We start from the raw sequence: 24,855 nt of genomic DNA, 5'->3' as shown, positions 1-24,855 counted from the left end.
TAAAAACACGTTTAAGACTAGGGTGTGACCAGGGAACGGCAGTGAGCCAATGACAGAACGGGATACCCTGACTCGGCATCGACAATTTCATTTCGTAAATACAGCCATGTAGGAAATGAGGGGAAACTGCCATTGAGTGGGCCACTTATTTATTCAAGAAGTAAACAAAGAGGGCAGATTACAAAGTTTGTGGTGATATATTAAAAGTGTCTATGTACAAAAAAAAATTGTGGCCCACATAACATGAAGCTGGAAATAATCTAAATAAGGAAAACAACTGATTGTTAGACAGTCATTCAGTTTTGCATCACTTCTCGTTGCATTCTCTCGGGCACAAACTGAAGCAAAGCATTCTGGGAAATGGACTTGACTCAAGTTTTTCTTGCTTCTTGAGATTTAGCATGAAGCTTAGAATGTAGCCTAGTTCTCGTGAATCCCCAAATTGGTTAAAAAAACACAAACAAGTAACAATAGGATAAAAGTGTAACAAAACAAATCGTCAAAAAATGCTAATAATTTTTTTTCACGTCAAGATGATAGTGACGTTTTATGTTAAATAAATGTTTGAACATTTTTACTGCACAATGTAGGAAAGATATCCACTTATCAAGCGAGCTAGCAGCTGATACTACTCGGAATTTTTTTTTTTTTTGCAACAAACTCCAGTAGTCGACTCTGAGCTTAAAGTGGATGTTCACAATCAAATAACTTTTTGTTTTTGAAAACTGTGGACATGCGCGTTATAACATCATCTAGCTAGTTCTTCAAAGCTGTCAATTTGTTTTTACAAAAAGTCAAACTTTGACGTGTTGAATTTGTCATTTCTAACAAGTTAGCTGTGACGCTACTCACTAGCTTGAGCTAATGGTCACAAGAACCTGATAGACTCACATTGAATATGTAGTGGTGAAGGAACTAGCCAAAAGGCTAAGATAGCGAGTGTGGTAGGAATAGCGTCTCGTTAAATTTGTTGTTGCTAACCAGCTAGCGGTGAAGCCTGAGCAAGTGTGTGAGCAAGGAAAGTAAGCCACAGAAGAAGAATGGGTTAGTGAAATGTTGAACAAGTCTCTGCTAACATACTAGCAATAATGCTAGCCAAATTATCACTGTTAACAAGCTAGCTGTGAAGCTAACCACTAGTATGCACTAAGAAATGGAGTCAGACTAACAACAGGTTAGTGTTACACTTGATTTGCTGTTGCAAATAAGGAAATGGAACTAAAAATAACAAAAGGTTAGCATCATGTTGCATTTGTCAGCTAATGAATTAGTGTAATATTTGCTGCACTAAACAAACATTTTAGTGTTCTTAGCTCATAAATGATCCGATTTGACACAAATACACACAAATAAATGTGGTCACGTGTTCCACATTTGAGATGGCAAGAACGTATAAAGTGGAAAGTGTTGCTACAACACGTGTGTTACACAAAGACGACAACAACAACAGTGATGAAATGAAACTTAAAACTTTGACCCTCCTCTGAGCTCCAGTGTGCTTAGAACACAAACAGAAAGTACGAATAACGGACAGCACGCACGCGCAAACGCACACACACGCACACACACACAGTGCTTTCTTGATGAGAAGGACCACAGGGATGAGAGGATGGTTTTTGAGGGCCAAAAAGCCACACAATAAAAAAAGGTACAAAATAAAATATAAAATGATTTGAAAAGTTTTGTTGAAAAGAAGTTTGAAATGTTTCTCCCCAGACTTTTTGTTTCCATTCATCTCCTCTTGCCTTGTGGGGAGGTCCTCCCAGTCCAGGGTCACTGGTTGACGTGGGGCCTCAGGGCCTGGTAGAGCCCCTCGAAGGAGGGTCTGTCCGGGATGTCTCGCCTCCAGCAACACATCATCAGCTCAAAGAGGGAGGGGGGGCAGAGCGGAGGAGCATACAGGAACACCTATCGAGAGGGGTCAGGGGTCGGTTTAGTCAAGCTACACAAATGTACGTGTTTGCTGGTCAGCATGCCGTGGATTGCTCTTGGAGGTGATCTACGTCGCCAATGGCGTCTATGATAAGCAGCCGCTCTGTGAGGGGCTTACGCATTGTGGATCTACGCTGCGGGCTGCGATTGCTCTGACCTGTCTGCCCTGGTTCCTGAAGAACTCTCCAGTGTTGGCTATGACCTGTTGGTCCGTCAGCAGGCTGTAAGGTTGCTCTTTGCACAGCGTGAAGATCTCCCACAAGGTTACCCCGAACGCCCACACGTCGCTGGAAGTCGTGAACTTGCCCTGGGGCGAGGTCACGAGAGGGTCACAGAGGTCAGAGGGCGAAGACTCGCTGGTCTATTATTTTGCGGTCTGTTGCTTTTGGTTCAATAATATATAGGACGGATGAGGCGCTCACCAGCAGGATGCTCTCCCAGGCCATCCAGCGAATGGGCAGCACGGCCCGGCCTTGGATGCGGTAGTAGTCGCTGCTGTAGAGGTTCCGGCTCATCCCGAAGTCGGCGATCTTGATAGTGAGGCGGCGGTCCAGAAGGCAGTTTCTAGTGGCCAGGTCCCGGTGCACGAAGTTCAGCGAGGCCAAGTATCTCATGCCCGAAGAGATCTGCACGGACATGTGCAGCAGGTCCGCCAGGCTGCCGGGGACCACGTGGAGCGAAAGGTGACACGAGGCTGGGTAAACTTTTTGTGCTCGAGGATCACATTGAATTCTAATTAAATCACGTTGACTTGAAAAGTCTCACCTGACGGAGGGTATGTTGTTGGCGTGCGTGAGCGTGCTCTCCATCTCACGCTGCGACAGGAACATATTAAGGTCTCCGTTCTCCATGTACTCCGTCACCATGCACAGCGGGTCGGAGGTCACGCACACGCACAGCAGTCGGATGATGTTGGCGTCGTTCAGTCGCGACATGATCTTGATCTCCTTCAGAAAGTCGTTCCTGCGGAAAAACTCGTCATCATTTACCGATACGATAATTGACAGTAAATTTGAAACCACGTGTTCATGTGATTGTACCTGGCCTGACTTGTGGCGTCTGCCCTAAGCTGCTTAACAGCCACCAATGTGGCGCGCCCATTTTGGCCCCGCCCAGCCGCACCCCCTTCATCATCATCCTCCTCCTCCTCGCCAAGAAAGCCGGCCAGTCCCTGGGCCTCACACAGGTGCACTTCGCCGAACTGTCCCTCGCCAAGCTTTTCGCGGAAGATCAGCTGTTGCCGCGGGAACTCGGAGGCGGAGATGTCCTTGCGTGTCAGTGAGTCGACGGTGAGGGCAGGCACGGCGTACATGTTGCTGCCCGTCACACCCTGCAGACGCACGATGTCGGTCTCGGCGTAGTGCGGCGCGTTGCTATGGAAACACTGGTGCGGCGTGCACTGTGTCACGTCGGGCTCGGCATAGCCGCCGCCGCACGCTGCCGCCGGGAAAACACGAATAATGGCGTTATTATTGGAATTAAATGCTAAAACCGGTGCTTCTTAACTGTGTCACCTTTGGGTGCAGCAGGCTGAGGTCATGTGACAGGAAGTCAGCGTTAGGAGACTGGAGAAGAAAAGGTGGGAAAAGAAGAGGAAGAAGAAGGCGGCTGTGTTTGGAATCACTCCTGAATTGCTATACAGCGCTCCTCCATTTACCTACCACTGAAGTTTATGATTACTGTAACATTTATGCAAATTTACATTAATCCATCGCTGTTTTTTCGCATCATGTTAGCGTTAAGATATTAAGGCATTTGAAAATGATGGCTTAATTGAACATATTGACGTTTAAGTATATGATTTTAATAGTCTTTTGGTTAATAATCTTATTATAACCTTCAACTGACAATGCTTTGCCTTCTAAATTATTTCAAAAGTCTACACACCCCCTATTGACGCACCGGGCTTTTGAGATATAAAAACGTGAAACCGAGATAAATGACATTTTATTGCAAACTACCACCTCAACTGAAGAAAAACTTTCAGCTTTTTGTACTGACCATTGTTCTTTTCCACAGCCCTTACATTAAGCGTACTACAAAATGGCCGACACACAATCGAGTGGATGCGGAGTGATTCCCAACACAGGCGAAGAAGTCAAGTGAAGCAGCATGTGGCTGACCTGAGGCTTCTGCGCTCTGCGAGAGTTCAGGCAGTTTGTTCCGGAGTGCCTCAGGGTTCTGGTACTGAGGATCCAATAGGAAGACTCGCTCATAGTGGGGGTCCGACTGGACCAGGCCTAGAGGTCATTATTGTAAATAAAACATCATATTCCATATACTAAATCACATCTTTGGGGGCTGGACAATGAGCGGGGTTTACACAACATACAGTTGATCCCGTCGAACCAGTGGCTTACCAGCGCGGGGGGGCACAGGTGGGGTTTGCAGGATGATGGTGTCGCTGCAGGATGACAGCCGTACCGTCATCTCCTCCCCCAGGATCCTGCGAGGAGCCTGCAGGGAGGAAAGCTCCATACATGAATCGATCACGCCTTGAGCCGTTTGATAGTATAGGATAAGCGTGCTTCTAAAATACCGCCATTTTTTTTTTTTTTTTTTTTATCTTACTCACCTTCTCCAGAACTTTACACACGTACTGACACCACAGGATGAGGAAGATGATGATGACCAGCAGCAGGATGATGCTCACCAGGCAGCCAATCAGGATGGGCGCGTTACTGTTGTCGGGCGCTACGCTGGCAGACGGGTTGGCGGCTAGCAACGACAAACAAGATGATAAAGAGGATGACGGCAGGAATTTGAAGTAGGAAAGCGTTGGAAGGTCATACCCGATAAGGACGGGACCGTGGTGGAATCGCTGACGGACGGCGGAGTCACCGCCATCGATGCATCTTCTGATGACGAACGGAGAAATACCTCAATGCGTGTGTTAGCTTCGTAATATGTTTGAGTGTGTGTCTGTGTTACCCGACTGGAAGGAAACTTCGCTGAACATCATCCAGGTGTCTGCAAAGGCAAAGCGACAACGCAGCGCGGTGGCAGCGCGGCGCTCCAGCGGCACGGTCACGTATCGAGCGCTTGGGTTGCGGTCGTCCAGAACCGTGTGGAATACCACAGGCTCGGCCTCCCACATGGACAAGGGCCGGGGCTTAAACCAGCACGACACTGATGAGAAGATCTTCACGCCACGGGAAAACATGTTGTTACTGTGGACCTGGCAGGAAGCAAAGGAAAGAGAGTGAGCAAGACATACACAAGAAAACAAAGGATTCTTTTTTTTTTTTTTTCAAAATAAGAGTGAATATTGTGAATGTTTTTCAAAATAAGAGTGACCGCTACGCAAAGAAAGTAGGAAAGTTTTCAAAATAAAAATCATATAGCACACAAAGTAGACAAGGACATCGAGTGACGTTAAGGTACATCGGGAAGAGGATAATCATTGCAAATAAGTCAAGATAAAATAAGTCAAGCAAGTGAAGTATTTCAAAATAAGAGCATACCTTCATTGAGGTGAAGTTCCTCTGCCGATCAAAAACAAAATCCATCTCCACGTCTGCTCCCATGGAGACGTTGCTCCAGCCCAGATAGTCGTACCCTGGCCGCGCGTGGTACTGACGGGTCAACAGAAAGTCGTCCAGCCCAATCACGCCGTCGGTCAGCTGGCCCAGACCGCCGGACAACTTCCTGATGGCATGAGAGCGCTCGGTCACAGAGATGCAGAAATACCATAGTTTGAAATTTAGTTTGAAATTTTAGGCAGTATTGGAAGTGAAACAAACTTTTTTAATGAAAGGCCCTTCCGTGATTTTTGCAGCCATTTTGGTTAAGCGGTTAACAAGAAAGATGCTAGCACGTAGCATGCTAGCATATTTGCATATTCCATTAGTATGCAAGCACATGAAGCAGGCCTATGCATTAGGAGCGAGTCAACCCACCTCTTCTGGTGGGTCCCGTCGTAGGTGGAGTCGTTGAGGACGGCGGTGGGAAGGCCTGGCTGCGTCATCAGCTGCCCTTCGGGAGCGCTGTACGAAATCAGACCGTCTGAGGACCACAAACGCAAAAGGTCAACCACCATCATGTGCAAAGACGCTCCCACGTGGGCGTGGCCTACCATCCCAGGGGCAGCCATACAGCTCCGCCCGCATGCAGACGGTGGATAGCTCAGTGAGAGGAATCAAGCGCACCCAGCGCGTCACCACCGGAGGGTGAAGGTCGTTGATGACGGGCGCGTATGCGTTCTTGTTGCCTTCCATTACCTGTACGCACACAAACACTCACAGTATTAGGCTCCGCCCTCAACTAGGGCTGATAGGAAGTGCTAATCTCACTTCCTGTGGTGATCGTGTGCCTTGAGCACAGGCGGTGAGATTGTTTCTTTTTCCTTCCTCACATTTATCACACCGGCACACACGTCCTGTTAGGATTTTGGACGTAAAACCCACACGCACGTATACACAAATACGCTCGCACGCGTGCCCACACAAACACAAACAAACACACGCATGCCCACCCACCGTGCTTCCCAGGCGGTTTTTCCATGACTTCCAAACGACTCCGTCTCTGCTGTAGTTTAGGCTGTACGCTCGCGCAAACTCGATGCCGTTGCGGGCGTAGCGTCCCTGAGTAGCCACCACCGTCAGAAAGGTCAAACGACGCAAGTCCACCTGAAAACGTGGAAGACGTAAAGATTAGCGATCTCCGCGTCATCGTTCTTGTTTCCCGGCACTCTTAAACGCAACGCCCGGCTCTGAGAAATAAAACAGGAGTCCAACCTGTAGGAACTGAGAATCGGAAGCTTCCAGTTGGCCTTCAGGACACCAGGCACCGTCGCCGTCCTCGCGGTTCAACCTGAAATAAACAATGAACTTTAAACTTGACATTTATTCATCATATTTGCAATCCTTCAGACAATAATACTGACCTGCCGTACTGCGGTCCTGTGGTCTCGTGCCATTGGCTGGAAGCTGTGATGTCATCGTCCTTGATCCGCCCATCCTCCATGCCCAGGGCATAGCGACAGTGTGCTGCGTGCACACAGACACACACAAATACAATTCCACTCTATTTTTGCTCTTTCTTCCCCCCCCCCGCTTTATCCTTCCACTCTTCCTTTTCTTTCTGTGTGTACCTACCTGGGTCGACTTGTGCGACGGCTGCTGCGGCGTGAAGGATGAGCAGCAGGAAGAAGTGCATGATGGGCCACACACACTACATCTCTAGAAACATGCACACACAAGTAAGCTTATTAGGGACACATGCAGGATGGAATACAGAAAAAAAAAAACTTCATGATAAGTATCAAGGACTCAATGGAACTTCAGGTGGAAATGCAGCGATAGTTCCGGAAAGAGAGTTAATATTTACAAAATTCCCTCTTAACATATCCTATAAATATTCCTCCCACCTGCACATGTAAACATGGAGGTTAGCAAGCTAGGAGGTTAGCATTCATGTCTGCTGCGCCTCCTGGTGGACAATTCAATTGTTTGCTCGGGTTGTTACATGAAGTTCCCAGGGTCCATAAACACATCTGATGATGTGCCACACCCTGGATTTCTCTTAAGCCCCCCCCCCCGTCTCCTTTATCTTGCCCGTTTTCTGTTTCTCTCTTTTCCCTTCTCCGGTGCCCCCACTCGCTTTTACTCTCCCTCTCCTCAGGGGAATGTCACATGTGTTTGTCGGAGTAAAAGACTGTGATTGGCAGGAGGTGAAGTTGTTGGCGTTCATCAACAACACCGAGAGTGTCGCCCCGGGCGACCAATACGCCGTCAGTGAACATGTTGCATTTCATACTTGAGGAAACATTGCATGACATGTACAGACGAGCGTGTTGTGTTGTGTTTTGTTTTGTTGGCACGAGATTTGACATGTTGGCACACACACGCGAGACACACAAGCAGTGCTTAGGAAGTAACAATGTACAAATACTTTACTCCAGTAGATTTATCAGGTATGTGTATTTAAATGAACTCATTAAATGTCAGTTGTCTCCAAAGCAGAGTTCCCGCCACACTAAGAAACATTTTATTTAAGCATTTTAGCAATCGTCTTTCACCTCGAGGCATTTTTTTACTCCTGTATATCTGAAAACAAATCATTATTTGTACTATCTTTGTAAGACAGGCTACTCCATTCAACCTCCACTGATGATAAGACATTGAAAACCATCCGTACGACAATGGAACATGCAATGCAATGATAAATGATAGATAGATAGATAGATAGATAGATAGATAGATAGATAGATAGATAGATAGATAGATAGATAGATAGATAGATAGATGTGGAGACCCAGAGCAAAACAAACAGCTATTATAGTGCTCCATAACTCTAACTTCATGTTGATGACGTCATATTATCTTACAAAAATCGAAATCGTGTGGATTCTAAGTTAGCTGGTAACAAGAAGTTTGTGCGTGCTCATGCACGTAACCCTTCAATCACACGCGCGCAGCGCGCGCCCGGGCGTGTACGTTCATAACTTTCGATAATTGTGATTAATGGATGCCAACGAGCGTACTCGGAGGTGACATCATGCAAGCCCACCTTTGTATTTGACGTCATTACTTTTGTTGTTGTGTGTGAGTTTTTTTTTTTTTTTTTTCTTACCTGTCCACGCTCGCCTCGCGCTGCTCGATGTGCGCGTACCCACCACGGGGGGTTGCGTGCGCGTCGACGTTGGCGTACGTGGCGGCTTCCTGAACAAAGTTTGACAGACTTTAAGAAAAGTTCTTGCGGTCAAGTTTCAGGATTGTTCGCTGAAGTTCACTTTCTGAGTGTCATGGAGGACAGACGGCTCGAGGAGAGAAGAAAAAAACAGACCTCACTTCCGTTTTCCGAGGATGAGGCGGAAGAAGGTGCCGGTGGCCGAGGGGGTGGGAAGACCGCGCTGATGTCACCAAATCGCAACAATTTCGATCAATTTCAATCTACTTTTTAATTTTTAAACTCAAATAACGATTTATTTAGTGGGTAGTCAATATTTCAATTCCATGTTTTTTTTTCCAGAAAGAAAAACTTTTAATGCAAAATTTAAGTTTTGACACAAGATGGTAGCAGAGCGTAACATTCAGGTACTCAAGGAAATTAGCGTTTTGACACAAGATGGCACCAGAGTGTAACATTCAGGCACTCAAAGTGTTTGCGTCTTGTCTTTTGAACGTTTTACACGTATACACTCTGTAGTTCTTGTTTCATATAGAGATGTGACTACAGAGTAAAAAGTTTCAGACTTGCAACAAAAAAAAAAAAAAAAAAAAAAGAAGCGACCATGCAAGGCCAACATGAAAGGTGACTTGAGTTTATGTGGAGCAGGCTTACTTAGCTTATTGTCAGTTCTATTTATCTTGTGCCATCTTTTCATTTTTAAAGCCGTTTTTTTCCTTTTAGTATAAATCTGTTATACTAAATACGTTCCATTCTTTTTTAGTTTTTTCTTAGGTTCCTCGCAACTGACGAAAATTCACAAACTAGTGACTCTTTATTTATTTCATAGTTTATATATATTTTGATAACTTTTATTTTTTAAAGCTGCTATCTTGCTCTAATGACAGCCAACTTTACACTCTTATCGGCTCACTGCCACATTACTCAACAGGTCAAACCTTACCTTTTAAAGCCCCACACATTCAACGTCACAATACTACAGTGTAGAATGCGAGGACGACCCCAAGTGGACAAAAATAATAACGGCAATAGAAAGTGTTTAAATGAGCATGGGAAAGGTTTATAAGAATATGGGGAAATATATATATATAAATTACATAATAAACATACGATGAAGAGGATCGTGATCTGTCGGGTGGAGCTCTGAAACTTAGCACTCATGCAAGTCATGTGACTATTTTTGTCTCTTGGGCCTCATCCTGTGTCAGATCAAACAAGGGGCAAAGTGCATTCATTTTGTCATGCTAGCACATGTTTTTAACCGCATGAATGTTGTTAGTGAGGAAGATGAGGAAGAGGATGGTGTGATAGTGCCGAAGCGCACACACAAAAACATACGCACGCACCAAGCACACACACACAGAGTTAAGTCATGTCGCTAGCAAAATTTGAGCCCACTAAGCACTCCTTGTATGGCATCACGCAAACACCCTTTTGCCATGTCCGGTTTCCTGCCAGGTGGCAAGAGGAACTTACTTTCTTTCAACATAGATCTAATCATCAAAAGAATGAGAAGAAAAGAAAAAAAAAAGGAGGATTCCTGTGTGCTTGCTCGCCAGGGTGCGTCCAGGGTGTGTTTCATTTGTGCACCTGAAACGCAGTGTGACTAAATGTTGAGCAACAACACACACGCGCATATACATGCACATAACTTTAGATTCATAGGCTTCGCTTTCATCACTTTCTTTATCACCTATCGTCATTTTCATCATCTCGCAATCATCAACATGAGCATTAGCATCATCATTCTTTATCCTCATCTACATCTTCACTACCTCCCATCATCATCTATTCAAATCAAATTTATTCGTATCGCCGTTAATTACAAAGAAAAAAAAATCTGAAAAGAAGGGAAGAAACCTCAAGAATGGACCACAGATGGAGGGATCCACCTTCAAGGATGACCAGACCAAAAATGGAGTTAAAGATGATAACATAGTAGAACGGTGCTCAGGCTACCTATTGTGTTTTGCTCAATTACTCAAAAACAAAACCCAACCAAACATTTTACGAATACCTGTGAGAAACTATGTCGGCAAACCTTATGATGGAGGAGGATGGAGTTTGTCTCTTTTGAAGTGGCAGTCTTGTGTCGCAATCTTCTGGTGGAGCACCTCAATGACATCATCAGCATTTCTGTTCATGTGGGAAGCAAGACAACAATGTGTTGGATTGGTCGCCGTTGTGGTGTCTGTCAACTCCCTTGTGACTAAAGAGACAGCGAGACATTCCCAGGAGACTTCCTGACATTCTCCACATTCCTTACGAGCTCTTCAAAGCTTCGGAATGACAAATATGCGTGTTGAAATAATACATACAAGGCGCGACACTACCGATACCGTATTAGCTCATTTAGAAAGTATCTTTTGTTAGCTGGTTATTGTAATGATTGCAAGATTGATTCATGTAAGTTGTAATGTGTGTTTGTGTTCTGTTTACTAAATGATGTTTTGTGGGTTCACATATGCTAATGTGCTAGCATGTTCACGAAAATGTCTTCTCCTGTAACACTTCAGCAAACATAATTTGTTGAATCATGCTAATAATTATAAAAATGGGTGCTTTTTTGTGTTTTCTAGCATGGTAGCAGTTATACAAAAAAAGATCGCTACGAAGGATTTTGGGTGATGTTTTCTTGTGTGATAGCATTTGCTAACATGTTAGCATGTTTGCACAAGCACTTTTGCATGTCATCGTCCTGCTGTGACATTTAACGCGAAAGCAATCATACAAATAATAATTAAATGTGTTAATTGAAGCTGTAATGCGTTTGAACCCAGTTTTCCCCACACATGGTGTGATGTAATTTTTTTTTGCACGTCAGCATCCACTAACCTACTTCCTTCAGGTGTGACATTTACACGAACACAATTAGGTGAAACATTTTCAAACAGGTCATGTAACAGTAATCTGTGATCTTGCCGATTTTAGTTTCTATGACCAATTTGGAATCTTTATCTTCCATTTGAATTGTCTTTTCTTTTGGTCCACCCACCAAACTAGTTTTTGATTTTTTTTTTATGGTTTCAGGTGTTTGATGGATTTGATGTGTTGGTGGTGGTACCTGGTCAATTTGTAAAAATATCACGGTGAGGCCTCCTGCAACTTGTGATGTAGTCAGGGAATCATCGGCTCCTACGCTTTCCAGGTCTCCTCTTTCACCCTCGACCTTTCCTCACCCTCACGACAGGAATGACTCACGCCCCTGGAATGATGATGAGGAGGAAGTAAGACTTGGCAAGCGATTTTAACGGAAGACATTTTTACATAAACCTGCTAGTTTCTCATGTAAATGCAACATTTTTCGATTCATCGTCTACATTTGTTGACAAATCTACAGTTGACGACAAAAGGTTTTGCATTAAATATATTGTTTAATTGCGGGTGAGCCACAAAAATATATATATTGCTTTTCAAACGACAATGTTTTTCTTAAAGTGATATTTTCCATTAAATCACATAAAGAATACACATAAAATAAATTATTACGGCCGTGCCTTGAGTGAGTTTTTTTTTATAAGCCATCGTTCGGATGATTTTTTTTTTAACAAAAAACTTGAAATACCAGCCATGTGCGGTGGCAGTGAACAGAAGCAACAGTTTGCCAGAAAGTAAAAAGTTATTTAAAAAAAAAAAAAAAAAAGACACCTGTAGCTGTTTACTGCCAGTCCAGGTTCAAGTTTACCGTCAAACCAAACAACGCAACAAATTACTCGGCGTGTATTTCAAACACCCATATAACTTGTCCCTTATAAAGTAAGTTTAATGCTAACTAACAAAACAAAACACCATAAACAAGCTAATGAAGAGCTTTGACGTCACAAAATCATATTTTTCTTAAACTTACACATGTAAATGTGATAGAACATCAATCCAATACTTTATTTGCTCATAAAACACCAAAACACAATAAAACTACAAAAGGCAATTTGATTTTTTGTTTTGGCGGGGGGTTCCTTCTTTCCCACCCACTCCATCAGGATCACATGACTCATCACATCACCTCCCCCCCAGGCCATCCTGAAACCGGCTGCTGTGTGATGAATCCATCTTTTGTTTAATGTCACTCTCCTAAACAACCACCCAAACACTCACATCGTGCGTGTGCGAGCACTATCACACGAGTGTTGATAACAACCACACAAACACACGTTGTTGGCGTGACGTCATATGTTTATGTTTGCCGCTTTGGTGTGTTTTGTAACACAGCCCACAATGCAGTCAAACGTATTTGGGCAAAGGTTAACGCATTTGGCCGCAAATGTGAAATATTTCTGCAACAAATGACAATAACCCATCGCAAAAAGTTGTGCCACAAGTCTCAGTTCTGTCCTGAAATTAATCGTCCCCAAATACCGTATTGGCCCGAATATAAGATGACCCCTATTATAAGACGACCTCCCCTTTTTCAGTTTTATTTCAATGAAAAAAAACTCATCTTATATTCAGGTCAATACGGTAATGACATATTTTTCCAGTAGAGAGATGCATCGTAAAAGTTATCAAGAGCAAACGACGGAGAGCCCAGACTGTCAAGAATGGGAAAGTAACTCTCAAAAGATAATGTAACATAACACCCATGTATCAAAGCCAAAATAAACGTTTACCAAAAACAATCACGTTGTTGGGTTTGAACACGAACGCGATGTGATGACAAAGCGTCCATCCGTCGATTCACAATCACACAACACAAAGCGTTGATGCACACTCCGGAACAAGCAAAGGTCACACGCTTTTCCCAGGAACCAGCACAAGCCGCATGCTCTCCAAATATAAACATGCAGGCCTTCTTTTGTCACCGATTGTTCATGCCTGACGTTCATACTGGTGGCAAGAACCGAAAAACAAGCGGCTAATGCTAGCAAACAAAACAATGCTGCTAATATATTTGGAATATTGCAACAAATGTTGGATGATATTCAATTTCTCTTAGCAGCTAATCCTCATCCATTATTTGTAACACTTCCAATCTCAGTCGCACAATCAACTCGGATTGTCATCGTGACAGCCGTAGCAAATGCGACGATATATCAAACTGTGTGCATCTCGTCCCTCGGTGTTGTCACGTGACCATCCTGAAATGAAGCTGCCATGGCCTGAGACACTTGAGACACTTGAAAGGTGGCATCATCATTGTGTGACAACATCACCCCCATTCAGACACTTCTTTTAAGGCAGGATGTTACATCACACATATTGTATTTGAAGTACTACGCTATATTATGTGCAGTGTGTATTTTGAACTTCAAAAGTCTGTTTGAATGGGTTTACATCGGTGAGTCAGCTGAATGTCAATTAAAATTAGCGTTGCTATATTAAATCTTGTGTTCACATGATTCATGCGCATGTTTTAACAGGTTGCTCACAAAAGGCAACATAAGACTAGAAATGTTTTTTTTTATTATTATTTTTTTTTATACAGACTAATATTCCATTCAGATAGCAGGCTGTTTTTGCCACTTATTTGCTGGAGTAGATCACAAAATGTGAAATTTTATCATTAAGGGCTGCTGCATTAAAATGAATATTTCTTTCAAACTAGTCAATTATTTTTTTTCTCACAAAAAGTCTAGATTCTAGACTCTCTTTTCTCACAAAAAGTCTAGATTCTAGACTTTTTGTGAGAAAAGAGATTCTAGACTCTTGAACAACCCATAAAATCAATTTAAAGCTAATTCAGATAGTGTTTTCAGGATGGTTGTAAACAGTGAAAAAGCCTTACATGTTATATTTCAACATTTTTTTTATTCCAAGTGTTGTCAATAAATAGCAAATAACATTAATAATAAATAAATAGTTAAACATGACAATAACAGTCAGTTATGAAGTGCAGTCAGTGACAATTTCAAGTTTTTGTTAAAAGTTCACAGTTTTTGTTCTTTCTTGGACTTGTAGGCTCCTTCACGCCTCACACCGGCAGTCACCGGGCCGGCTCACGGAGCAGCTTCCGGGGCGCAGCTGAGCGGGCTTGTCGCTTCTCCTCCGCTCGGTCCCTTCACGCTGGGCTTGCTTTCGCGTCGAACCACCACGAGACTCGGATTGGTTTAGTTCTCACCGCCCAGGCGGTGGTAGACGAGCAGGGCAACCATGTAGCTGTTGCCCGCTGGCCCGGTGGCGGTGCAGTCATCGGCCGAGGCTTGCGCCTCGGTGACGCTGGAGGAAGCGGCGGCTGGAACAGCGTCGCTACCGGCCGGGAAGGTTTGGTAGTCGTCCGGGCCACGGGCGCCGCCGGTCGGCGTGTCAGCGCAGGGCTCTTCGGTGTAGATCTGCCACAGGACCACCAGGACAAGGAGAAGCAGCCAGCGTTTGGCCGCGCTCTTCTCCGGAGGCGGCAGGTGCATCCGGACCTTGGCAGGGTACATGACCCGAGTGCAGCGCTTCTTGGGTCGGACGGGCATCGGAGAGATCGCGGCCGTCGGGATGTGCTCGAACGTGAACACCTCCGGCTCTGTGTTGCGCCGGCCCAAACTTTCGCGTCTGTAGAGAAGCATCGTGGAGCTGGTCGAGTACATTTTTCCGCTTTTGATTTCTGGTTCTTTACCCTCTCTTGGGTGGTTGTATTTGAGAACGAGACTTGCTAAAGTGGCCTTTATACTGGGGAACCAGAGTGACGTCATCACAGGACTGTCCCGAGACACGCAGGCCACGCCCCCTGGCCTGCACATTCTTACTCAACTGATCGCAAGTAAAAATGACACATTTCACCATTTTTGGAAAAAATTCAAGTTCAGGTTAGTGGTTATTCTTTTGTCTGTACATACAGACAGAATACAGTATATATAGCTTCTCATTGCATTTGCTCAAATGTTGCTTAATTTTTTTTTAAAATCACCTTAAAATACATTGTGTGTATTATTCATTTTTTATATTAAATACATGTAAGATATTTAGTAAAAATATGTAGTCATGTTTTAAATGTTTGTTTCATTTATGTACTTGATAAAGTTTTTCTCCATATTGATGTTGATTATTTGAGCATTTATTTTTTTAGAATAGAACAGGGTGCTTTTATTGTCATTGTACAACAGGTATACAACAAAATTGGGAGTTAGGGTTTTCAGGATGGAATATTTGATTGAAATATTTATCTATAAATATGTTTCTATTTGGATGGATTCATGATTTTTCCTATCATTTTACAGTGCTTCGTAAGACTGAGTCAAAACCCCTATTTTAGGGATTGGGGACGGTAGCCAGATCAAACCGGTTTGGCTGCTGCAATGGTCTTGCCAGCCCGTTACGACAGTCGCAATCTTTTGGCGTGAACGTGATTTCCCCTGATTTCTTCGCCATCTACCGATAATGCTGTTTGCTGGAAAGTAGAAGGTGTTTTTTTTTAAAGTTCGATAAGAATGAGTCACTGTAGATTTCCAATTAAATTTTCAAAACCATTGGCTAGGAAGTTTCTTTTTCCCCCACAATAGTTCCGCCTAAGTTGCTAAAGGATATCTGACGATCATGACCAGACATGTCAGGAATGCAGCGACATCTCCTCATGCCTAAATCATTAGTAAATTTCAACCTCCGGTATCGCCGTGTGACATTTCTTTCATCACACCGCACACGTCCATACTACAATTCGTTGGAATGTTAGCTCATTGTGAATCATTGTAATCCGGCCGTGTAGGCATGTCGACGGGCCCATTCAATTCCGTGTAACATAGCGACAAGCCCATTGAAGATGAAACAATCATGTACCAGAAATTTCTTGACGTCGCAAGTTGAACTTTTAGCTTGTTGAGGGTCATAACACAAGCTGGGATTTTTTTGACGCTGGTGATTTTCCGACCTGAGCAACATATCTTTTTTTTTTTGACCGGAGCAACATTTCACCAGAGGAACTTTGATGATGATGACATAAGTGGGTGTGTAATACTGATAAACGCACATAGTTCAATGTGAAGGCTACGATGGTCATGCTTTGGCGCCGCAACGGGAAGTGGGCCAAGCTCTCCAAAAGGAGCTGAGTTTCCTGTGTGTCATGATCACACCGCAAGGCCGGTCGGTGCGTGTGTATACGAGGGGGAAAAAAAGCTCAAAGGTGTCACGTGTGTGTTTTTGAGTAAGATACTGTAGAGTTAAAATGAGTTGCCTAATAAATCAAATGCAATTAGATTATTTGAGAAATCGTTCAGCCCTAACAGGAAGGTTCCGTTTAGCCACAGAAAGTAGCCTTAACATTCAAACGTGCTTGTTGAACACAATATGAGAAAACGTTTTGCCTCAAAACGGCTCCTTGTTCGAACGATGTTAGACACGAAAAAACATCATTGTGTGCTTTAAAGGCTGTAATAGTCCAATCAAATGATAGCTTTGTGCTAGCTAGGGTTGAAATTGTGTGTTTACAAGAAAAACAATCGAGATGTTTTGCGTTCAGAGGGAGTCGTGTTGTCCACAGAAAATCTGTGTGGTGGTTTTTTTCCACTCTGACTGGAAGCGTGCGTCTGTCGCAGGTCGGGAAAAAGCTGTTGTTTTAGTATTTTACCGCATATGCGTCCCTCGCATGACACATAACCCGGCTTGTTCCATTCATTATGTAACCCTCTTGACCTCCTCCAAGGCTGCAAATTGACTAAGTCATTAAAAAAATAAAAAAGCTGACTGTGAGTTTTTGTCTCACCGCATGGTTGCCCGGTTGCGGCGTTTATTTGGGTCAGTAGCTGTGCGGTAACCCGTTCAAAGGCTCTTTTGATCGGCAAAGGATTGGCCGGTTGCCATGGGAACGGCCTACGTGCCGAAACGGGCGGCATCCAGGTGAAAACACGCCAGGCCGGGTCGCGTGTCTCTCGGGCGCAGGTCACGGGATGGTCATGTGATTTGCCGTGGAGGCGGGGCCAAAACTTGAACTACTTCCTGTTCCTCTCTACATAGTTGATGGGCTTTCCATGGTAAAAATAAAAAAATGGTAAAGAGAGTGCGCTTTATCGACTCCATATTTCGTGCTAAGCGTTTTAGCAATCAAATTCTCTTTTTTGAAAACACGCTACGTACTGAAACAGTACAGCATGCGTCCAGCCTATGGAAAGTTTTTACTTTTTTGTTAAAAATAATGTATTTTACGTCATGCACTGGCCAACAGACTTTTTATTTCCAGCCCAACAATCAAGTTTGCAAACTCGGTCAGTATCAGAGGCCAAAAGCAAAATAAAGAGCCCGGGCTTTCGTGACTTATTGCATCACAGTTTCATTTACTGGTTAGCTAGCTAAACATTCCCATCCACGTGTCTACATTGATATACTATAACTGATATCAAAAGCTTTGTAATTATTGCCAAGAATCCCATCATGCTCAGTGTGGCGTGTTGGAGTCAATGAAAGAGTTAAATGCAGCCTCATTTCTGCTTCAGTAGTTCTTTTGTTCCTTCTTTGCCTTATTCTAATTGGTCCAATGGGAGAGAGGCCAGTCAGAGTCTCGCGCCCCCTCTCAAATCCGCCCCCATTTCAAAGCCGGCCATGAGCAGAACTGACGCTACACTTTCGCTCCCAGACAATAACTCATAAAGCACCAGTCATGTGTGAGGTCACTTCCTTTCCTGGAAACTTAGCTGGACTCTCCGACCTGCGGAAAACCCGCGCAGCATCTGACTGGCCGGCACCACGGCCAATCATCACCGTCGTTTCCAGAACTTACGCAGCAGACTTTAAATCACCAGGAATTATTTCTTGGCATGCAAGGTCTTTCAAAAATCCCTAGAGCTGTGGGAAACACCGTTATGTAAGTCTGTGTAGGGGGGCAGGGTGCTTATTTTGTCTGGCAGGCAATCCAATGTTCTAGATTTAATTCTGGACCCAAGTTCTAAATTTGAATCTGGAATTGGGGATCCTTTCAGTGTGGAATTCTGCTTGTTTTGGAAAGTTGAAAGAAAATTGATGAAAGGACAACGGAGAAGTTAAGGAAACCCCGTTTGCGAGCATTGATTGACATCTCAAGGAAGTTGCACCAACTGGCAGTGGGACAGGAATAAAAATAACATGACAATAAGGACGTGGGCGTGCGACTTGACAGACTATAAATAGCCTACATTCCACCACACAGCAATTATAATATTTAGAGCACGGGTGTCAAACCCAAGGCTTGGGGGCCAGATATGGCCCACCACATAATTTTCTGTGGCCCGCGAAGACAAATTGTACATTAAATTTATGTCATACTAAAATTGCAAATTGTCCCAAAAAAAATCACTTTTTTAAAATTTTAAAATTTGAAAAGTTTCCATAAGTTTGATTTGAAAAGAAAATATTTGTCAGTTTGTTTTGTCGCGTATACTGTATATAATATGACCTTCTTTGGTGCTATTCAGCGGCTCTTCAAATAAAGGCAGGACGAATTTTCATTCAACATGAGTTGGAATGGAATTTGTTCAGTCTTTAAATAGCAACGTTGCAGTTATAAGAGGGTGTGCACAATTATGCAATCATACGATCTCATGTCTTAAGTCTTGGTTCATTGTTAATAGATGTTGGGACAGAAATACAAAACAGGTTCAGGCACTTAAGGACTCCATGCAACTTTGGTACTATGGTAACGTTATTGGGTGATATGAGGAGGTCACTTTTTACCAGACGGCCTTACGTGCATGCTGGTGTGTGTGTGGTGTGTGTACGTGTGAGTGTGTGTTGCCGTAGCAGGGATTACGTCATGTCTTTTGCACACTTCTTTTTCAATTCGGATGGATTTTGTCACATCATTACATTCAAGTTCATGATTAATGCAAGTTCAAAAATACTTTGGTGACCTGAATTAACACCACCGCAGGCTCGAAATAAAACGAACTTGCTCTTACACTTGGACCAAAAATGCAACCCTGGCTCCTCCTGGATTGTTTTGAAAATTCAGCCCCTAAAGCCATTTTGAATTTGTAGCACGCATTTGGAAGGGAAGCGAGACAAGTGAGGGAAATCGGCTTTTTTCTAAGCTCCAGAAATTTTGAAAAACCCAACCAAAAATGTCACATTGAAAAAAAAAAAAACACCAAAAAAACCCAGGAAGTCGAATACAATAATTTATTGCAAAGACGTGTACAAACGGGATCATGATATATTTACATATGTTACATGACAGAAATGTTCTGGAACAAGTGAAATGTCGGAGCTTGTGTTTCCTTCGACGGGGTCAGCTGACCAGACGGTCCACCAGTGGCTCCGAAGCGCCGGCCACTCCTCGGACCCCCCGTGGCCTCTCTGGGGTCAAATCGTGCTCAAGCGTTGTGGGCTGGTCCCCGTCACGGCTTTCAGTGCTCATCGCATCTTCAGTGAATCAACAAAGATGGCGTCAGACACTGAAGGCTAAAGCTAACTGTTAGCATTGCTAAACCTATTTATGGGAGCGGAGCATTTTCTAGGGATGAGAACCTTTCCCTTGGCCAGAACCTTTGCTAACGTTAAGAATCCTCACTGGACTTACTTTGGGACTAGAACATTGTCTCAGTACCAAAACCAAAACTCTCAGAAAGATGACCTTGCCTTTGGACCACAACCTTCTGTCAAGACTAGAACCTTCTCTTTGGACTAAAACTGTAGACAACAAGGGACCAGAACCTTCCCTTTGAACCAGACTTAAAGCTTGTCTCACCTGGACTCGAGTCCTCACTGAAAATCTGCATGAATAGCAGCGCTGCGAGGAGGCGGAGCCAGCGTAGGGCCTGGTCTGGGTCGTTCCTCGGGGTCCACCGCCTGCAGCGAGACGGCGGGTACAAGACTCTGCATCGGCGGCGCGGTGGCCGAAGTCCAGCAAGCACGGGTAGTACCGTGCAGGAGGAACAGGAAGTCATGTCGATCTTCTGCTTCTTCCTTGTCACCTTCACACACGCTGCTTAAATATGCGCCGTGTGGGTGTGGTCTGCTTGCTGTAGGCCACTGGCTCCATTTTTGTTTTTGGAGTTATTTTAAGACGCACGCAAGCTCTGCAACACCTTAATTATGTGCCTCCTTCCCTCATCTCGTTACCTTGGTCTTGTTTCCTTTCCTTGACTTGAATTCCTTCCTTTGACTCCTCCCGTCATCTCCTGGTCTTTCCTTCTCCTCGATTCCTATTTACTTGACTCAATTCCTCAGCCACACTTTCTTTCCTTGACTCCTACTTTGCACTTCATTTTATCTATCTCATCGTTTCCTATGCTAGATTTTTTTTCTCTCTTCAATTCCTCAACTCTTCCTCCACAACGTGTTCCTCAATGATGTTGCTCCTTGTGGTCTCTTCTCATTTCTTTCCATCCTTTATCGACAGAGTTTCACTTATGCAATTGATTGCTTTCCTTGACCTCTTTTCCTTGCCACCTTGTTTCCTTTGCCTGGTTTCATGTCATTCGGTTACATGTTTGTTCCATTCCAAGACGTTGAGAACTTCACCGCCCTGGCATTCCAACCACAAGGATTTCCCAGACGACGCACACTGCGTTTTAAAAATGCCTCACAGACACATTCCGTGCAGACACAAATGCTTGAACCATTTCATTCATTGTACACTGTGGAAACGCAAACACCCTGTTCTCACACTCTCTCTCACACACACACACACACACACACACACACACAGACACAGCCTGAGGCCCAATTTTTGTGATGGGCGTAGCGTAGCTTAGCTTAGCGGTCAGGACACTTAAAAGTGACAAGCGCATGCACACACACTTGCACTCAAGAGCTGCTCTGACACACACGCAAGAACGTGCCCACTCACATGGACTCGTGCATCTCCATTCAAGTTCATTCATACGTTCTACAAGAAAAGGTATTTTTAGTAATGGAGTGAACCCATCGACCCCACACATTTTTTGGAGGGGTGTTAATGTATTTTTTTTTTTTCCTAGCTGCAAATTTTGTGGTTCATTTTGCACCCAGACAATGTCAGGGCTTTCAAAAACATTAGCCATGTGTGGCTCAGAAGTGACCAGCAGGATGAGGGTTCTTGGCCAGTAGCCTGCTGATCACAACTGTCCCGAGCAAAGGTAAACGTTGGGAAAAAAAAAAAAAAAAAAAAAAAAATCACACAAGTTATTAATGGTAACAGTTTGCTATGGGTGTGCATGTCCCTGTACATAACACTCTATCTCCATGGCAACCATTCATCACTCACCTGTTAACCTCCTGTGAACTACATCAAAGTGAGGTATTAACTTCAACACGCCCATTATGTCTCCCCCCCCCCCCCCTCCCATCTCATCTCTGTATTGGTTGGCCAGGAAAATATTAAACCAGAAAAACAATTGTTAGTGCTACAATACTACCACCTGCTGTTCAGTTATGAAATCGCATGTCAAGGTGGGCAAACAACAAAAACGCAAAGAATGGTTCAAAAACACATTTATTCACGTTTAAACAAGGCGAAGAGAAAGGTACATTATTAAAAATGTTAAATATTTAAGATTATTTTGCACCGTAAAAGTCTAAAACATGACATTACACAGAAAAGCAATATTTTCAGACACATTAGCAATGGTCAGTTTAAACATGCACGCAGGCTGCCCGTCATCTTGCGGTATGCCGATAGTGACGTCATCACCACTCGCCTTTCCAGGGTCATCTTGACCAGCATCCTGGTTGCCATAGAGACCCCAATTAAGCATACTGGACACTTTGGTTAGTGACTCAGCATCTTGAGGATCATGGAAATTGTGTATGAGCATCACGATGCCATGGAAACAAATTGCACAGTATCCTACCAACATGGAGACATCTTTGTCATCATGGAGGCAGTTACTGAGCAGCTGTATCACCATGAAGGTCTCAGAGATCAGAGATTGTAGTGACGGAATCCTTGGTCACCTTGGAAAGAAGTCACTCAGCATCCTAGTTACCATGGAGACTACAGCATCTTGGTCACCATGGAAAAAGCAAGTGTGTGCTTAGCGCCCTGCAGGTTGCCACGGAGATAGTTGAGCATCTTGGACGGCACCCCGGGTGTCATGGAGACAAGTTGCCAAGCACCTCGGTTGTCGTTAATACAGCGATCTTTGTCGCCACAAAAACAGTGCAAGAATCCGGTTGCCATGGAGACAGCTGGCGAGCCTCTAGAGCTGGTCGGTGTTGTACGTGAGCAGGAAGACGACGATGACGGCAAGCACGATGGTCATGGTGAGCACCAGCGTTAGGAGCAAAGCTCGACATTGCGGCCGACCCGTCAGTCTGAACAAGGCCTCGCCCACGCCGCCTGATCTGCCAACGTTTTGGAAGGGAGGGCTCGGTAGACCCACATCCAGCGACCTTATGGTGCAACGCCCCTGACCTTCCGATAACCTTGTGAAAAGACAGCAGGTGTAGTCTTGTAAATTGGATTTTGTTTTGCCATTTTCTACTTTTTAGAATTTATTGCCTCTGCTGTTGTACGATTTGTGGACTGCACTTTGTGGTTTTAAATTCTCAATATACTGGGCTTAAAAAGTCACCATTATATAGAGAATTAACAGCAAACACAATTACGACATTTTTCAAGATTGTTTAGTACTCACGAGAAGGACCCCCCCCCTCACCTCACCTCTTGATTTGCAGCTTGCCCTTGTTGCGCTGGAAGCGAACGCTGTAGACGCGCTGCATGGCGGGCGGCAGGGACGCCAGCACGTCGGCGTCGGTGGCCAGCTGGGGCGGGCCGAGGGCGGGCAGCGGCGTCACGCTCCGGCAAAGCGGGCAGCGGATGGCGGCGGGCTGCGCCGACTTGACGTTGATGCGGGCCAAGCACTCCAGGCAGAAGGTGTGCTTGCACTGCAGCATCTTGGGGCAGCGGAAGACGTTGTTGAAGTTGCTGTAGCACACCCAACACTCCAAATCCGGGGCTTGGTCCTCGGGGGGTGCCGACGAAGGTGGTGGGGAGGGGCGCAGGCCAGGTGACGGGACAGCCACGCACACCTGGCATGACGGCGGGGGAAGCAAAGCCGGCGAGGTCAGCGGGCCGAGGTCGGAAACGGAGCAGAGCTGAGAGGTGGGCGAACGGGCGTCGACTGCCGGGACCGCCAGGATCGGGTATGGCGGCGGGCTTGGTGGTAATTCCGGATCAGTTGAGTTCACGCAAGGATTCATGCTGGTCACTTCACCTTTGACCCCTGGAAACAACAGCAAATCATTCATCATCAAATTTGTGAAAAGTAGGCAATACAGCAGATTGGGTCCACGGCACATGAAGCAGGGAAAAATAAATAATAAAGAAATAAAATAAATAATTTTTAAAAATGCCAATAATTGCCACCACACACCCCCCCCCCCTCGCTCCACAAATAAATGAGTAAAAAAAATTCATTTATTAAAAGTAATTAGCATTTCCTCTCATATTGAAGCGCTGGCAGATTTAAACAAATCACAGACGACTTTAGATGATGAGAAATAATTTAAAATAATCTGTTACCGCTTTTTCAAATGTTTGGCAAGTGTTGCAAGACTCCACCTCCTGCTTTTTTTATTTTTAGAAGCCCGTCTAGATTTGGATTACCGTGAGAGCAATACCCGCTTAAAACATGGCAAGTCAGCGCCGTGTTTTATCTCTGACATCACAAAAAGATATTTAACAAGCTGACCCAACAAGCCTTTGCTCTGATGACAAACATCTTTTTGTTGGGTCCGAAGCATCGGCGGACTTTGATGTGCACGGCTTTTGCCAACGATGCCATTGCATGACCCCCCCCACCCCCCCAGAATCTACTTTGGAGTTGCACAACAGTAGCACGCAAAAGAATCATTGGGATCAATTGCTCCTTAATCAAAAACGTATTTCATACTGTTCAGTTATATTTAACTTTAGCATACAATGAATTTGAATCTTCTTTTCAAACATTTCTGTCAATTTCCACATAACTACAGTTGACCACTATGTGCAAAAGTTTTTCCCCTTTAAGCAGCGTTAACTTTCAAACTGTAAATTACAATTAACACTCAGAAACAAAATGATCAAAAATGTTTGACCAGCTTTAACAGTTATTGCTGCAAAATAGAAATAAAAAGCAAAATCGAGGCAATTCCCTCAATAAGCTAGGCAATTTGGACTCAGTAAAAAAATTAAAAAAAAAACTGGGATAATTTGAAAATGTACCTTTTCAAAGATGGTGACGCTTTGTTTGGTGGAAACCAACCAAGCTGAATCTCCGACTTGACGAGGACCGCGTCCGTTCACAAACGTGAAGGTGCTTGACGTGGAGCCATTGCAAATGAATCTCGGTGACCTCTTCCTGTTTAAAGGTGCAAAAATAAGGCCAGCAAGCAGCTGAGGCAAGTCAAGCTGATTGCAAGAAGACTCTTCCTTTTTTTTTTTTTTTTTTGCTGATCATAAATGTAAAAAAGGAAAAAAAATCAAGATCATGATGTGTGATGACT

General features: G+C 44.2%; 3 protein-coding genes and 1 long non-coding RNA gene across 6 annotated transcripts; all 4 read right to left on the bottom strand.

The window, feature by feature from the left end:
* Positions 1–132: 132 nt before the first annotated feature.
* On the bottom strand, positions 133–8,732 carry ddr2l (discoidin domain receptor family, member 2, like). The gene is made up of 18 exons (XM_049763116.2): positions 8,506–8,732; positions 7,029–7,112; positions 6,818–6,920; positions 6,669–6,744; positions 6,411–6,560; positions 6,008–6,152; positions 5,832–5,937; positions 5,397–5,580; positions 4,864–5,110; positions 4,725–4,790; positions 4,508–4,650; positions 4,293–4,389; positions 4,056–4,172; positions 2,973–3,369; positions 2,698–2,895; positions 2,355–2,589; positions 2,090–2,239; positions 133–1,908 (listed from the first exon to the last, which is right to left on the bottom strand). Exons 2-18 carry the CDS (start codon positions 7,087–7,089, stop codon positions 1,774–1,776), a joined length of 2,610 nt encoding a protein of 869 aa, XP_049619073.1. The 5' UTR covers positions 7,090–7,112; positions 8,506–8,732; the 3' UTR covers positions 133–1,773.
* A 417-nt stretch (positions 8,733–9,149) lies between these two features.
* LOC137840118 (uncharacterized) lies at positions 9,150–11,847 on the bottom strand. The gene is made up of 3 exons (XR_011086571.1): positions 11,627–11,847; positions 10,604–10,698; positions 9,150–10,152 (listed from the first exon to the last, which is right to left on the bottom strand). It is a non-coding gene; the product is annotated as an uncharacterized lncRNA (long non-coding RNA).
* Positions 11,848–14,287: 2,440 nt separating this feature from the next.
* ier3 (immediate early response 3) lies at positions 14,288–15,273 on the bottom strand. Its single transcript, XM_049763434.2, has one exon. The coding sequence runs from the start codon at positions 15,225–15,227 to the stop codon at positions 14,607–14,609; it is 621 nt and encodes a 206-aa protein (XP_049619391.1). The 5' UTR covers positions 15,228–15,273; the 3' UTR covers positions 14,288–14,606.
* Positions 15,274–19,552: 4,279 nt separating this feature from the next.
* On the bottom strand, positions 19,553–24,823 carry LOC125994181 (RING finger protein 223). 3 transcript variants are annotated; one of them, XM_049763413.1, is made up of 3 exons: positions 24,575–24,823; positions 23,033–23,594; positions 19,553–19,809 (listed from the first exon to the last, which is right to left on the bottom strand). In XM_049763413.1, exons 2-3 carry the CDS (start codon positions 23,569–23,571, stop codon positions 19,794–19,796), a joined length of 555 nt encoding a protein of 184 aa, XP_049619370.1. In that variant the 5' UTR covers positions 23,572–23,594; positions 24,575–24,823; the 3' UTR covers positions 19,553–19,793. The 3 variants fall into 3 exon arrangements, with proteins under 3 accessions (XP_049619370.1, XP_049619368.1, XP_049619369.1); XM_049763411.1 differs by lacking the exon at positions 19,553–19,809 and adding an exon at positions 21,847–22,794; XM_049763412.2 differs by lacking the exons at positions 19,553–19,809; positions 24,575–24,823 and adding exons at positions 21,847–22,794; positions 23,894–24,141.
* Positions 24,824–24,855: the final 32 nt, after the last annotated feature.

This window comes from Syngnathus scovelli, chromosome 3, assembly GCF_024217435.2.
Source record: "Syngnathus scovelli strain Florida chromosome 3, RoL_Ssco_1.2, whole genome shotgun sequence".
Lineage (NCBI taxonomy): Eukaryota > Metazoa > Chordata > Actinopteri > Syngnathiformes > Syngnathidae > Syngnathus > Syngnathus scovelli.
This window is presented reverse-complemented; position numbering and strand designations above follow the sequence as displayed.

Excerpts from the sequence above, each read along its gene's own strand:
- ddr2l (XM_049763116.2), bottom strand. The coding sequence starts at position 7,089 with ATGCACTTCTTCCTGCTGCTCATCCTTCACGCCGCAGCAGCCGTCGCA. Across the intron at positions 6,745-6,817 it reads ACAGGACCGCAGTACGGCAG|GTTGAACCGCGAGGACGGCG; the intron begins GTCAGTATTATT and ends TGTTTATTTCAG. Across the intron at positions 4,173-4,292 it reads ACCTGTGCCCCCCCGCGCTG|GCCTGGTCCAGTCGGACCCC; the intron begins GTAAGCCACTGG and ends AATGACCTCTAG.
- ier3 (XM_049763434.2), bottom strand. The coding sequence starts at position 15,227 with ATGTGCAGGCCAGGGGGCGTGGCCTGCGTGTCTCGGGACAGTCCTGTG.
- LOC125994181 (XM_049763411.1), bottom strand. The coding sequence starts at position 23,571 with ATGAATCCTTGCGTGAACTCAACTGATCCGGAATTACCACCAAGCCCG. Across the intron at positions 22,795-23,032 it reads GGCAAGCTGCAAATCAAGAG|GTTATCGGAAGGTCAGGGGC; the intron begins GTGAGGTGAGGG and ends TCTTTTCACAAG.